The sequence below is a fragment of the Alosa sapidissima genome, chromosome 24 (assembly GCF_018492685.1).
Source record: "Alosa sapidissima isolate fAloSap1 chromosome 24, fAloSap1.pri, whole genome shotgun sequence".
In the NCBI taxonomy this organism is placed as follows: Eukaryota; Metazoa; Chordata; class Actinopteri; order Clupeiformes; family Clupeidae; genus Alosa; species Alosa sapidissima.
In genome coordinates, this window is record NC_055980.1 from 13,098,252 (window position 1) to 13,111,155 (window position 12,904).

Genomic DNA, 12,904 nt, shown 5'->3' on the forward strand with positions numbered 1-12,904 from the left:
GAAATTCGGAGGGGTGCGGGTCGGCAACGGGCCCACGGAGGACGAGGCCGAGATCATCGAGCACGACCAGCTCTCCCAGCACTCCGAGGAGGGAGACGAGGTGAGAAGGCCGGGCCGGGCCGTGCAGGGGGCGAGCATGAGGCGTTGTCATGGACGCCTGGTGGTGATGAGAGTGGATCATTCATCATTCCACTTCCATCGCACAGCCGCTCTGTTCATCCTTCCATTTCCTGTCACACTCTCATTCTGATCATCTAAAAAATCTGTTGCATGGGGGGGTAAGACAGCTTACTTTGTTTGTTTTTGTGGGACAGTGAAGAAGTGGGAGACAGAGATGGGGTGGGATCAGGAAATGACCTGTGTCGGACTCAAACCCGGGGGGGGGGGGTTAGTTCTGAACAAGGTTTGAACTTTTTCATCATCATGTCAGGTTTTCCACATGCGCACATATTAGGGAAAGAAGTGAATAAGAGACCAGAGCCAAAGTTCACAGAGAGGCTGGCCACTTGGTCGACTCTGATGAAGGAATGTTTCAGCTGGTCAGGACCCGCAAGTCAGTTTTGATGGAACACATTTGTGGGTACAGTGGAGTGTGGAGTATGTGGTCCAAGCTGTGGGGCTCTCCCAAGGGCTACGCGCTCTCTGTGTGAGCTGCCTCATCTGTAGTATCAGCCAGTGAGCCTCTGCTCTCTCTCTCTCTCTCTCTCTCTAATGAGCCTCTGCTCACTCTCTCTCTCTCGCACTTTCTCTCTTTCTCTCTCTCTCTCTCTCTCTCTCTCTCTCTCTCTCTCTCTCTAATGAGCCTCTGCTCACTCTCTCTCTTGCTCTTTCTCTCTCACTTTATCTCTCTCTCTCTCGCTCTTTCTCTCTCTCTCTCTCTCTCTTTCTCTCTAATGAGTCTGTCCACCCAGTGATCATCAGAACAGCCCCCTCTCTTTGACAGGTGCACCATTAGGAAAGAGCCTCCCCCTGGGCAAGGTTAGATAAAGATAGTGTTCCCGTGTACACGTTCATTTTATTTTGACATCTTCATTCTCCATCATAGTGTCATCATTGCCTTCATTATCACCATTGCCTCTTTGAGAGTTCAGTGCCAAACACTCTACTGTTGCCAACTCACTTCAGGCTGTTTTTGGATGTTGATGAAGAGTGAAATGGGGGGGGGGTGGGTGGGAGGGAGAGAGTGAGTGAGAGAGAGATGGAGTGACAGGGAGAGATAAGAAAAGGGTTTTTCCATTTCACGTTTCTGCCGAGGGGTGATGTAAACAGCGCAGAAACTCCACGCCGGCACTCGCTTCTCTGTAAACACTCCACGCCAGGCGCTGGAATCTGGAAAATATTTTTCGTCTTCATCACTCCTCGTAGCCCAAGGGGTGTCTGTGTGCGTGGGGGTGTGGGGGGCTTTGGGCTGAGCCCCAGGGGGACTGCGGTGTTATGGTTATCCATCCTGCCCCACTAAGCTGCTCTGTGTGATGACTGAAAGCGCTCAGCTGCCCCATCACTGTCACCTTACTGACAACAGGAGCAGACCTGGCAACCGTTGAAACAGATGTCTCGTCTGAATGTGAATTGGCAAGTGTGATCCACTGCAAAGCAGAAATACGTCAAATAATATAGAACATCACCTGTTTGAGGACTTGGCTCGTGAAACACATATAGTTTATTTTCTTTTAAAAAACGATTTGGTTGATGTTCTCATAGGGCACCTAACTTTAGCACTGAAACGGCTGCCAAGACCTAATAGTGTGTTTTAGTCATAGACTAAATGCTTCAAGTCTATCAGTGTGATTAAGGCAGAGAACTCCCATTCACTCCCTGTGCTTCACTGTTGTCATGGCAACAACACATTCTGGATACTAACACACATCCTTTAACTTTGCTTTCAAGCACGCTGAGGAAGAACCGGTAAGTCAGATATGCATGTTCATGACATGTGCATGCATTTCTTTGCGTGTATGTGTGTGTGCATGTGTGTCTCTGTGTGTCTGTGTGTGTATGTGTGTGTGTGTGTGTGTGTATGTATGTGTGTGTGTCTCCGTGTGTGTATTTGCGTGTGATTGCATTTATGATTGTAGTTGTTAGCCTACCCAAGGCCTGCCAACGTTAAGGGCCCTCCTTGCGTGAGAGGGAATGCTCCATCTGAACTCTTAAGGATAAGCTTTGCCGTCAGTGGAAAACACTGTAATGCAATGACGTTCAAGAGACCTGAAATTGTCTGCAAGAGCTTGAATCATGAGAGTTGGCAAGCCTGGTACCCCAGCATGATTGGAATGGGTATTTATGCAATATAAATCATGTAGATAATCAAATGTAGATAAGGGCAGCATGCTCTTACACAGACTCACAGTGAAGTACTGTTGAGCTTCGTTGTGGTTCCTGTGATTGTTTGGAGTTGAACGTCACAATGCAAATTCCACAGGAATACTTGTCATACGCAGCGCGTCACGATTCTCTGTTCATGGCCGTAACTGTGCTCCCTCCGCTTCTATGTAGAACAATGTGGGCATGATCTCAATGTTTTTCCATAGTTCACACACACACACACACACACACACACACAATGTCTCATACACATACAAACATTCTCACTCTAATGTCTACAGTGTATGAGACAAAAGGCTTAGATGGAAAGGGGAAACCTGTGTTCTGCCAAACTAAATCACAAACACACACGCACACACACACACTCAGACACACACACACGTACACACACACACCTCCACACACACACACACACACAGATGTTTAGTATGTTTACATAACTTGTTAAGGGCTACACGTTAAGTGTTGTAAGTCAATACCTTGAAGCAGGGCGGTCGGGGCTCGTTATCACTGGGGTCAAGGCGGGAACAGGAAGGCGAGAGCGACCCTGTGTTAAGAGAGCCATTGTTTTCACCTCTAATGAGCCACATTAGACATTGCTCCACAGATACGCTCTCCAAAGGAAGGCTAGAATGGAAAGAACAAGTGTGGCAAAGAAAGAGACCTCTCTCGTTCTCTTTCCATGTACTCTCTCTCTCTCTCTCTCTCTCTCTCTCTCTCACTCACTCACTCTCTTTCTGTCTCTCTCTCTTTCTCTCTCTGCAGTTTGACTTTGGGGACATGGCAGTGCATCAGGCCATTCACACTATAGAGTACTGCCTGGGCTGCATCTCCAACACCGCATCCTACCTGCGCCTGTGGGCGCTCAGTCTGGCACATGCCCGTAAGTTACACACACACACACACGCACAAACATATGTTATGCCAGTTCTATACATTATAAGTTATAGTAATAAGTAAGTTATGCCAAGTTCTATACATTATCACTCAGCATCACACACATACATGTAAGCCCCCCACCCCCCCCGAGCACACACACACACACACACACACACACGTGCATCCACTCCAAACCATAAGCACCCGTTCCTAAATAATTATTACTGACCATGTGATAACTGTAACCATCGTGATATGTGATAACAATGTGACCATCGTGAACACTATAAATGTTACTATACATTTGCTCATCTCTCCCTTCGCCTTTGTCCTAACTGTGTTCTCTCTCTCTATCAGAGCTGTCGGAGGTGCTGTGGGGCATGGTGATGCATCTGGGTCTCTCCTCGCGCAGTGGGGGCGGATTCTTTGGCCTGACAATCATCTTCTCAGCCTTTGCCACGCTCACCGTGTGTATCCTGCTCATCATGGAGGGGCTCTCTGCATTCCTGCATGCTCTGCGTCTGCACTGGTAAGCATACACAGACACACACACACACACACACACACACACACACACTGATATGAACAGTCTGCCTTCTTTCACCTGCTAATCCTCCTCTGGTAAATAGACAGGGTGGAGGTACCTGGTACCACTATCTGTACAGGGCGTACTGTGAAGAGGCTGCAGATTTTCAGACTCACACATCATAACAGTAAATCACGAGTGGGTGCCAGTTTGATACGGCAACACTAACAACTATGTTCAGTCACAACATGGCACAACACCCCATTGTATTATTCTTCTCTGTGTTGTGAAATACTCCCCCCAAACACATTTGGAAAAAGAAGAGACAAAGTCGAAGACGGTTCTGCCACACACAGACTCGAACAACTGTCACTCTGAAATGGATGATCTTTAATAAGGCAAGGCGTGTGCTTGTACTTGTGCACCTGTGGGAGATAAGCGCCCTGGAAAAACACCTGGAGCTGGAGAGGCAAGGCGTGCGCTGGAAGCCTCTCAGGGGATTGTGTAATGCAGGGAGAGTCATTAAAGAAGGGCTGGAGGTTTGCTTGTATGGCACTGGCTAGCACCCAGCGCTCGTACGTGTGCACATTTGTGTGTGTGTCTGTGTTTGTGGTTTTTTTTTAGCGTTTTTTGTATGTTTTTCTCAGTGGTGTGAGGGAGGGAGTGTTTATATTCATATACTTACCCTTGCAGACACAGACGGACATCTGAACACACATACACACACACACACACACACACAAACACACACACAAACACACACACATACACACGTAGTCACACACACACACAGTACTAAAAAACAGCTTACCTCATCGAGTACATCAGACGTGCCCATTCCTCTGAGTGGTCACTTTGGAACGGCCAAACTGAATGGATTCTGTGTCTGGTGCCAGGCGGGTTTGTCAACACCAGTGTTTTGCCGTTGCCTCTACTAGCTGCCTGGGTGCTCCCAGCTGCTGTTTACGACAGGCTTACCCAAGGGTGAGCTTGTTCCTACAGCTCGTCACTGACCTCCCGTCTTCCTCGAGTGAAAAAATACACAAAGGGAGCTTAAGTTTCCACCCAGGCGCAGTCTCCAAACATGATAGCCTGGCATGTCAGTGGAAAAGGAGAAAGGTGTGTGACAGGTCGTCACGGTAATGAGAAATGGGATATCGGAGAAAGTGAGCAACGTCGGGAGATCTTCCTGTTGAGAAGGAAAAAAAGAAAAGAAAATGGAATTGCATCAAAGAGAGCAAAGCCATCGCTCTTAGAGTTCATGTTTTTCTAGAAAACACCGGCTCTCCAGGGAGGGAAGTGCAGAGAATGGGTGCCTGGCAAGAGGAAGAGGAAGTGACCTCATAGGAGCCTCTGGTGGTGCATTGTGCTGGCCTGAGGTGGCGGGCTGATTCAGAGGGCTGTGTATGTGCGCTCCTCCTTGGGGTCTCCCTCCTGGACGCTAACCTCGCCGGACACCACCCTGCCCTGGACTGGAAAGGCTTTCCCCACCACAGGGCTGCATCAGTGGAAACTATGAGCACGGCCGTCATCTCACCCGTGACCTTCCCTCTTGACACACTGATGTGATCAGTGATCACACACACACACACACACACACACACTCTCACGCTACGATACAGATGCGTGAAGGACATGATGTGACCTTTTCCTTCATTCCTTCGCTCCGACTGTGGAAAGATAAATGTGAATCCTATTTTTCCCCTCTTCTTCCTCAACCCCTTGTTTAAACCTCTCTCTCTCTCTTCAGTTAAATATTTGCTACGGCAGTGAGACATTCCACTGTTCTTAACATGTTTCCTTCCACTCACACACAAACATGCGCACACACACACATACACACACACACACACACACACATATGCACTGTGCTTCCAGATGGTAGCACAATCCTATTTCTTGTTACTTCATGTTACAACAGCCATGCGGATGAGGGTGGATTCACACCTAAAAAAAAGGCACGATGGAAACGCACCCCCCACTGACATTGTGATGAGTCTGTGACCTCCCTTTTTGGGAGCAGCAAGTGTATCGCCGCGCGGGTTTAAGCTCTCTTGAAACTAACTCATGCAGACACTGCGCTCTTAAATAGAACACTCAACACTCACAACTAACAAAAACACTCAAAGAGCTCATTACGTCGCCATGGGAAGGGTAAACACTCCCCTGACCTGTCATATTAAAAGTCCTCATGGGCTTCCTCTTCAGAACTGTGAGCCTAGTCGAGATTTTAGAGGGGAACGCTCTGCTCGTCTCCCGTGACGCCCGTAGGACTGAAAGTACACATGGTGGCAGGCGCTGTTAACGCAGAAGTTTCGGGGGACAGTGTGCGTTTGTTCAGACGGCGTGGAAATGTTTGAGCTCGGTGCTTTTCCATCCCTCGCCCGGGCCTCTTCCATTCTTGTCACCTGGCAGAGAGCGCTGGGGAAGGAAGACGGACATGGGGTCAGCATACACGTCCAATGCCAGCGGGCCGCTCTGGCTCTGTGAATGTTGAAGTTGTTTAAGCACTCTTTATTAAGTGGGTGTTACAGACTGCATGCCAGTTTGTGTCAATGCGAGTGAGTGAGTGAGTGTGTGTGTTGGTTTGTGTTTATCTGTGGTCAGGCATCTGGCCATTTAACGGCCGAATAGGAATTGTTGCTTGTAAACCCTGTAGTGTTGGCTAAAGGAGGGCAAGATTCCTTAATATGGAAATGAAAACACTCCACCTGAAATGTCACATCACTCCGATCTGATCTAGCGCACATTGCAGTGTGCCCCTCAAGGCAGAAGCATGAGACCCGTCTTGAGGGAACTGCTTTTGTCTCGATAGTAGCTTGTTTATTTATTGGCCGGAGTCCTGCAACGATAGCTACAGTATCACAGATGTTTGGGCTTGACGTGATCTCCTCTTCCTCTTTTTCTCCGTGGCCAGGGTGGAGTTCCAGAACAAATTCTACGTGGGACAGGGCTTCAAGTTCGTCCCCTTCTCCTTCGAGAGCATCCTGGAGGGGCGCTTCGACGAATGAGGGCTCCGTGGTCCTGGAGAATATCAGCTGTCCCAGCAGACGTCTCTGCATGCTCTCCCAGTCAGCCATCCTGTGGTGTACCTAGTGAAGCCTCTACTCTTGTGAAATGTGTGTGTGTGTGTGTGTGTGTGTGTGTGTGTGTGTGTGTGTGTGTGTGTGTGTGTGCTCTCTCCCAGTAGTTTGGAGCTGTTCACAGTGACCCCTTGACCTGCAGACACCCCGCTGTCAGTAATTTTGCCAGATGTTTGTGAGACGTTTGGTTTTCTGTGATCTCTCCTGCTGATCCCTCTCTCATAGACACACGTGCTGGTCAGTGTTTGGTGAAGTGTTTGGCAGGGGATTTGAAGGAAAAGTAGACATGCAGGGAGAAAAAAGTAACTTTTTAACATGACCTAGGTCATGGTTGAGATACCACTGAAAATATTTGGGATTCTTCAAAAGGGTTTAGATCATTCCTCCCACTCTTTTAGTTAATAATTCAGCCAATCAGATTCTGGGCCCGTCAGGGTGAGGCACCTCACTAGTCTGCTCACTTTTAAACTAGCTTTGGCCTTGGCAGAACGGATCATGATGTTCTTGAATCATGCTGTGTTTTGGTCCTGGTCTTTCCCAATCGGAGCTGTGGAAAACCGCATGATTCCTCCCACTGTAAGGGAAAGGCAGATGAAACGGAAGAGGCCTCAGCAGAGTGCCAGTAGACAGATTAGACCATCCAGTGCGTAGAGGTCCAAACTACCAGTGTCTGTCGCCTGACACCAGAATGAGATGGCAACAGTAACAGTGGAGTGTCGGGGATTCCCCCTGATTCACTTTTTTCTGCTGTTCTTTGCCATTGTTGTACTTCACAGACTGTGAAGACCCGCAAAGCTGTTCAGATTTCAAAGATTGTACCAGCTTGTGTTTTTGTCGTTTTGCAGTAACAGTGCCCTCTAGTGGGCTCGTTCAGTACAGAAATGATGCTCCAGATGGCAACTGACTCTGGGCAGCATGCCGGGCCAGTCTGGCAATCTCACTAACATATCTGGAATCTAGAGGTGGGCCTAATAGATCTTGACACAACGTAGTGCAGCTTCTTCTTTGAGCAGTTTTGCCAAGCAATTACAGAACTGGGCCCTATGACTGTGACTGGCTAATTGCACCAAGTTGCCCACTGATAAAAGGTCTCCAGGACGGAAATGTGTCCCTCAGCATTAAAAAGGGAAAGTATAATAACATCATAAATAAGCATTGTTCAATATAGTTCCCCTGTCTATCATTGTCTTTAAATGTGGAGTAAACAGATGCCCAAAATATACAGGTTAAATGAAGACATAACAGGTGTGCAGAACAAGTCCTTTACTTCACAAACACATATGGCCATGAAGAGACACTGATCTCATGCCATCATATCTATAGCATACAACACATCACACATTATAGTGATTGTAATAGCTCTGAATATCTGATGGGGAGTCAGGAGATTGTGTACGTGTTGACAAGCTCCTGTCACAAGTCATCTTGCTGTACATTTAGATAAGGTAGTGTGAATTTCGTCTGTCGTGGCGGTTTTAAGCAGTTCTCAATAAGACAACATATCTAATCATGTGAAATGTGGTAGATGTTTTTATTGTCCCTGCTTCTGTTTACAGAGTGATACGATATGTTTGTATTTTAAGTCAGTGTGAACATTGAAGGTGATGATGACTTGTCACTGTTGTTCTTGCAGACGTGTGTGAATGTGTGTACTGTTGCGAAAGAGGGGACCTCACTTAAAATGGAAGACATTGTGACTGTTCTGAATCCAGTCTGCACTTTGTTGTACGGTGTGTGTTTAGCTCTGTCCTTTGTGAATCACAAACTTTTTGTGAACCCTCAATAAATTACAGCTGCTGGGACAACATCTGGCTCCGTACCTTCCTCTTCAGGCCACTGTGCCAGAGACTTTCTAATGACGTGGTATGGGGTTACTTTGTAACGCCAATATGGCAGTTGTAACCAACCACATTTTTGTTTTTTTTAGCCTTATTTTAGCGATTTGGGGGGAGATATTTATATCATTCAATTCATTTTAACACAGATTCACCTGATTTTATGTCAATGTGACTTTGGGCTCTATCTTGGCGATCTAAAACTCAGCGCAAAGCGTAGTTATGACGATGCAAAGCATATTCCTATCTTACACTCGAATTTTTCGCCATGCGCGTCTCTTTTATTGAACAATTTGCTCAGGGGTGTGACAGTTAACGATCTAAGGTGTGGTCTGGCGCATTTTCTAAGCACACTTTTTAAAAAGCATTACGCCACTGACCAAGAAAAAACAGGTCTACAGCAAAAGGCGCATTAAAAAGCAGCTGAAGACGAACTGTCACAAGATGTAAGCAGCAACTCCTCTGTAGGATAAATGTCCTTAGGTTTTTTATTCAGTCATTCAAACATTAGGGGGTAAGTGTGGCTTTTCTCAGGCTATGTTTTCGATGGTAATCCATTGTCAGTCAATAGTGAAAGTAATTAGCTGTGTAATTGTTTTGTCGTTGACTGTGACACCACGGTGAAGTTAGTTTCACTTTTTCAATGAGTTCAAATAATAGACGAGCGCAGATGCGTGTAGGCTATACTTTAGGTAGGTTTTACTGTAGTAAAGCATGGTGGAATACCACCATACGGTCTCACATGCAAGCAGATTCCATCAAATGCGGCGCTAACTATCAAAATACCGATGCACCGTTGCACTGCTTGCTGTGAATCTGAGAATGACAGATCTCATTTTCATTAGTTTAAAGGATGTTACTCCCAAAACACACCTATGACTGATTAAGAAACATAAGAACACCCTTTTCGCACCAGGCGCCCGACTTTTGATAACGTTTGATAACAAAACCACCGCTAGCGTGGACTGGACACACCCCTAAGCTATTCGCCAGAGACCATGCGTTTTAGATCGCCGAGATAGGGCCCAATGACTGTGGCCTGCAGTCACCATTTTCAGTCAATACAATACAGTTCAGAAGTTGAAGATGATAAGACAATAGAAAATAAATAGGTAACACTTTACTTGAAAGTATCGACATAGTGACATGACACTGTCATGACACATGAAACCTAATCCTAACCTCTAACCCTAATCCTATAATCCCAACCCTAAACCTAACCCTAACTTGTTACTTGTAACTTGTAATAAAGCACAGTCTGTGGGCTGTACCCGGTGAAAACAAAACCACATGGTTGTATGTTGGTTGCATTTGTTCACTGAAAATGTATTGAGCTATTCTGATGAGCTAGATAGAATGGCAAAAGCATTACAGTCTGAAGTTGATGACAGCTGGATTGAGTGAGCACCCCTACAAACTACCACCTGGCTCATATGACCTGACTGAATGGCCAAATATTCAGGGTCATTATGTGAATTCACTTCAGTTGTCCATGCGCCTCTTTTCACCGAGTTATCCCAAATGGGAAGTGGCTTCAATGAGCTAAATGGTGGCCTGTACTTATTTTTAAAGTAATACTAGATTTTGAAATAAGTTAGGTACAAATTGTTAGGTACAACAAGGTACAAAAATATGAGTTAAAGATGCAGACACACGTATACATCAAATAAGGTATTCCAACAGTGTGACTAACCCATTTATAGTCTGGAAATACTATCATACGGGAAGTCCTTCGGGGATACAGTCATTGTCCTTCCAATCCCCTGGACGTGGCTTAGTCAGTTTATCGAATACATCCCACGGCTTCCTGTAGTCTGGATCACACCTGGTTCCTTTCTATGGCCGGACAAAGTGTCTGTCCCTTTGGACAAGACCACAGGAACTGACCACAGGCAAGCAGTTGTTCTGGTGTTGTCTGAGAGGCCACTGTAAAACTGGACAGAGGTGGTAAGACTGCAAATTGTTCAGCACATTGTTTTATCAATACAACATCTTATAGTTCAGAAGATCACTTTTGTTTTGTTTTGCCATAAATGAGATTCAAGAAAGACAAGGAAGTTCAGGTACGGGGATGGAGTGCGCTTTGTTGATAGTTTGCTGGGATGTTATTTTGTTGTCACACCTTCCATCAGAGTGATTTCCCCTGGGAGGAGAAGCACAGGCTCCATTGTGTGTGTGTGTGTGTGTGTGTGTGTGTGTGTGTCTGCCCCCCCCCCCCCACACACACTCTCACACACAAACACACACACATGCATTTTAGTTCCCATTAGCTATAACACATCGGAGAACGCACAAATGACTGAAGAATGAGGACCCCAGGACTCTATCTGTTATCTGCTATCTGTCCAGTTTTCATGTCGTCTGATGTTTTTATGCTCCTCTGTAGATCACCTGTAGAGCAATCCCTGAAGCGAGTATCGCTGGGGTCATGGATTCACTCTCGGAATTCAAATGCTGATTAAAATGTCTCGTATCTGCACTAGCTCATTTAAAATAGTAGCCACTTCATGTTTCCAGTGGTGTAGTGTAATCTGTTAACCCTTGAACAAACACGCACAATCTTAAATGGACCAGCAAATGAGGATATCCCTGTTTATACTGTAAATTACCTCCCTGTTATCCAGCAAACGCAAACACACACACATATACATACACACTTACTCTTGCACTAGCAGGGAGGATTACCCTGTTCTACCTCTTACCTAAACACAACACAAATTCCTGTGCAGGTCGGTACATGTGTCAGCCCACTCTAAAGTGGAAATCCTTTTACCCTGAACAATTGAATGAAAACCAGATTGTAGTTTGACTGTGACAACAGATAAATATCTTCTAAATGAGCATCTTTTCTATCACTCTCTGTTTTGTGCACATAAGATCCAACCGTAAGCATGGAAACAATTTGCCGGTGTTGAGCGCTGTATATGGATTAGTAAATTGGAATTGTGCATTTAGTGAAGAGGGAAGGACAAATTAGATGAAAGAAATTCAGTGAGTGTGCTCAGTTTTATCTGAAAACAGGTATTAAATAATAATCTTTTAGAGATTTATTGTAAATTCACAATGAAAACAAGACGAAAGAATCCAACCTTGAAGTGAAGCAAATTTATTCTGAGGAACATAGAGAAATACATATTTTTAACAAAAACACATTGACACCCCTAGAAATGTTTATATACAAAATGTAACAGAAGCATTTTCCATTTATATTCATCTTTGTCTGTGAACTTTCAGCAGTAGCCTAGTTCATGACTTTCTTTTTCACTAAGGTATGAAAATAAAGTGACACAGAAGTTAGATCCCCTTGTCAGTTTCCAACATGGGAAAGACAAGAGAATAGACTATAAGGAAAGTACGTTGACATTTGTAAGTCAGGAAAAGTCTATAGAAACTAAGTACTTGGTTAAAAATGCCCATATTTACTTTTAAAACAATGAGTTGCCTAAAAGGTTTTAATCAACTGGAAATATGAAGAACTTGCATGGACTAGGACCCATGTTTATGCACACACAGTATGGAGAAAGGCAAAAAATTCCATGTCAACCACTGTTAGAGAGTTACAGAAAAAAAAAAAACTATCATGGGGTCACTAAGTTCAATTTCAAGTTCATGGTCATGTGGGCCTACTCACAAAAGGATTTATCAGTAATGAAATTTCTTGTCCTCAAGTGTCAGACTCAGACTGGTAAAACAGATCCTTAGATATACAGGTTCCTTTATTGGTTCAGAGGATCATACAGTGGATTGCAGAAGGATTAAACACTCAAAAGACTCAGTCTTTCAAAAGCTCAGAAGAGTCCCAAAAAAGGGAAAACAGAGGATCCAAGGAAATATGAACCCGGTGCCGGTGTGACATCACACACACACACCACCAGTAGGGTCGGGTCTAGGATGTCACCTCAGGGTACCCAGGATTGTTCTTCTGGACCGTAGCCCTCCCAGTCCACTAGGTACTCGAGGCGACCCCTTCGGCGTTGGGAGTCCAGGACGTCCCGAACGGCGTACACAGGGCCATCCTCGAGCAGGAGCGGTGGGGGAGGTTCCGCAGTGGCACCGGGCTCTGAAGGAGGGAACAAAAGGTTTGAGCAAGGAGACATGGAAAGTGGAGTGGATTCTATAATGTTGGGGAAGTTGTAATTTAACAGTGACTGGGTTAATCAGTTCAGTGATGGTGAAAGGGCCAATGTAACGAGGACTTAACTTCTTGCTAGGGAGGCGCATCCGGATGTCTCTTGTAGATAGCCACACCTTCTGTCCGA

At 45.5% G+C, this 12,904-nt stretch overlaps 1 protein-coding gene across 3 annotated transcripts in view; it reads left to right on the top strand.

Moving 5' to 3' along the window:
- The window catches only part of atp6v0a1b (ATPase H+ transporting V0 subunit a1b), a 22,958-nt gene extending 14,346 nt beyond the window's left edge, over positions 1–8,612 (top strand). For 2 of the 3 annotated variants that reach the window (XM_042082321.1, XM_042082322.1), the window contains exons 18-22: positions 1–100; positions 1,888–1,905; positions 3,088–3,205; positions 3,559–3,730; positions 6,645–8,612. The exon at positions 1–100 is cut by the window's left edge. In XM_042082321.1, the coding sequence (XP_041938255.1) occupies positions 1–100; positions 1,888–1,905; positions 3,088–3,205; positions 3,559–3,730; positions 6,645–6,738 (502 nt within the window). In that variant the 3' untranslated portion in view covers positions 6,739–8,612. The remainder of the gene's footprint in view (positions 101–1,887; positions 1,906–3,087; positions 3,206–3,558; positions 3,731–6,644) is intronic. The other variant, XM_042082323.1, reaches the window with a different exon arrangement.
- The last annotated feature ends 4,292 nt before the right edge of the window (positions 8,613–12,904 follow it).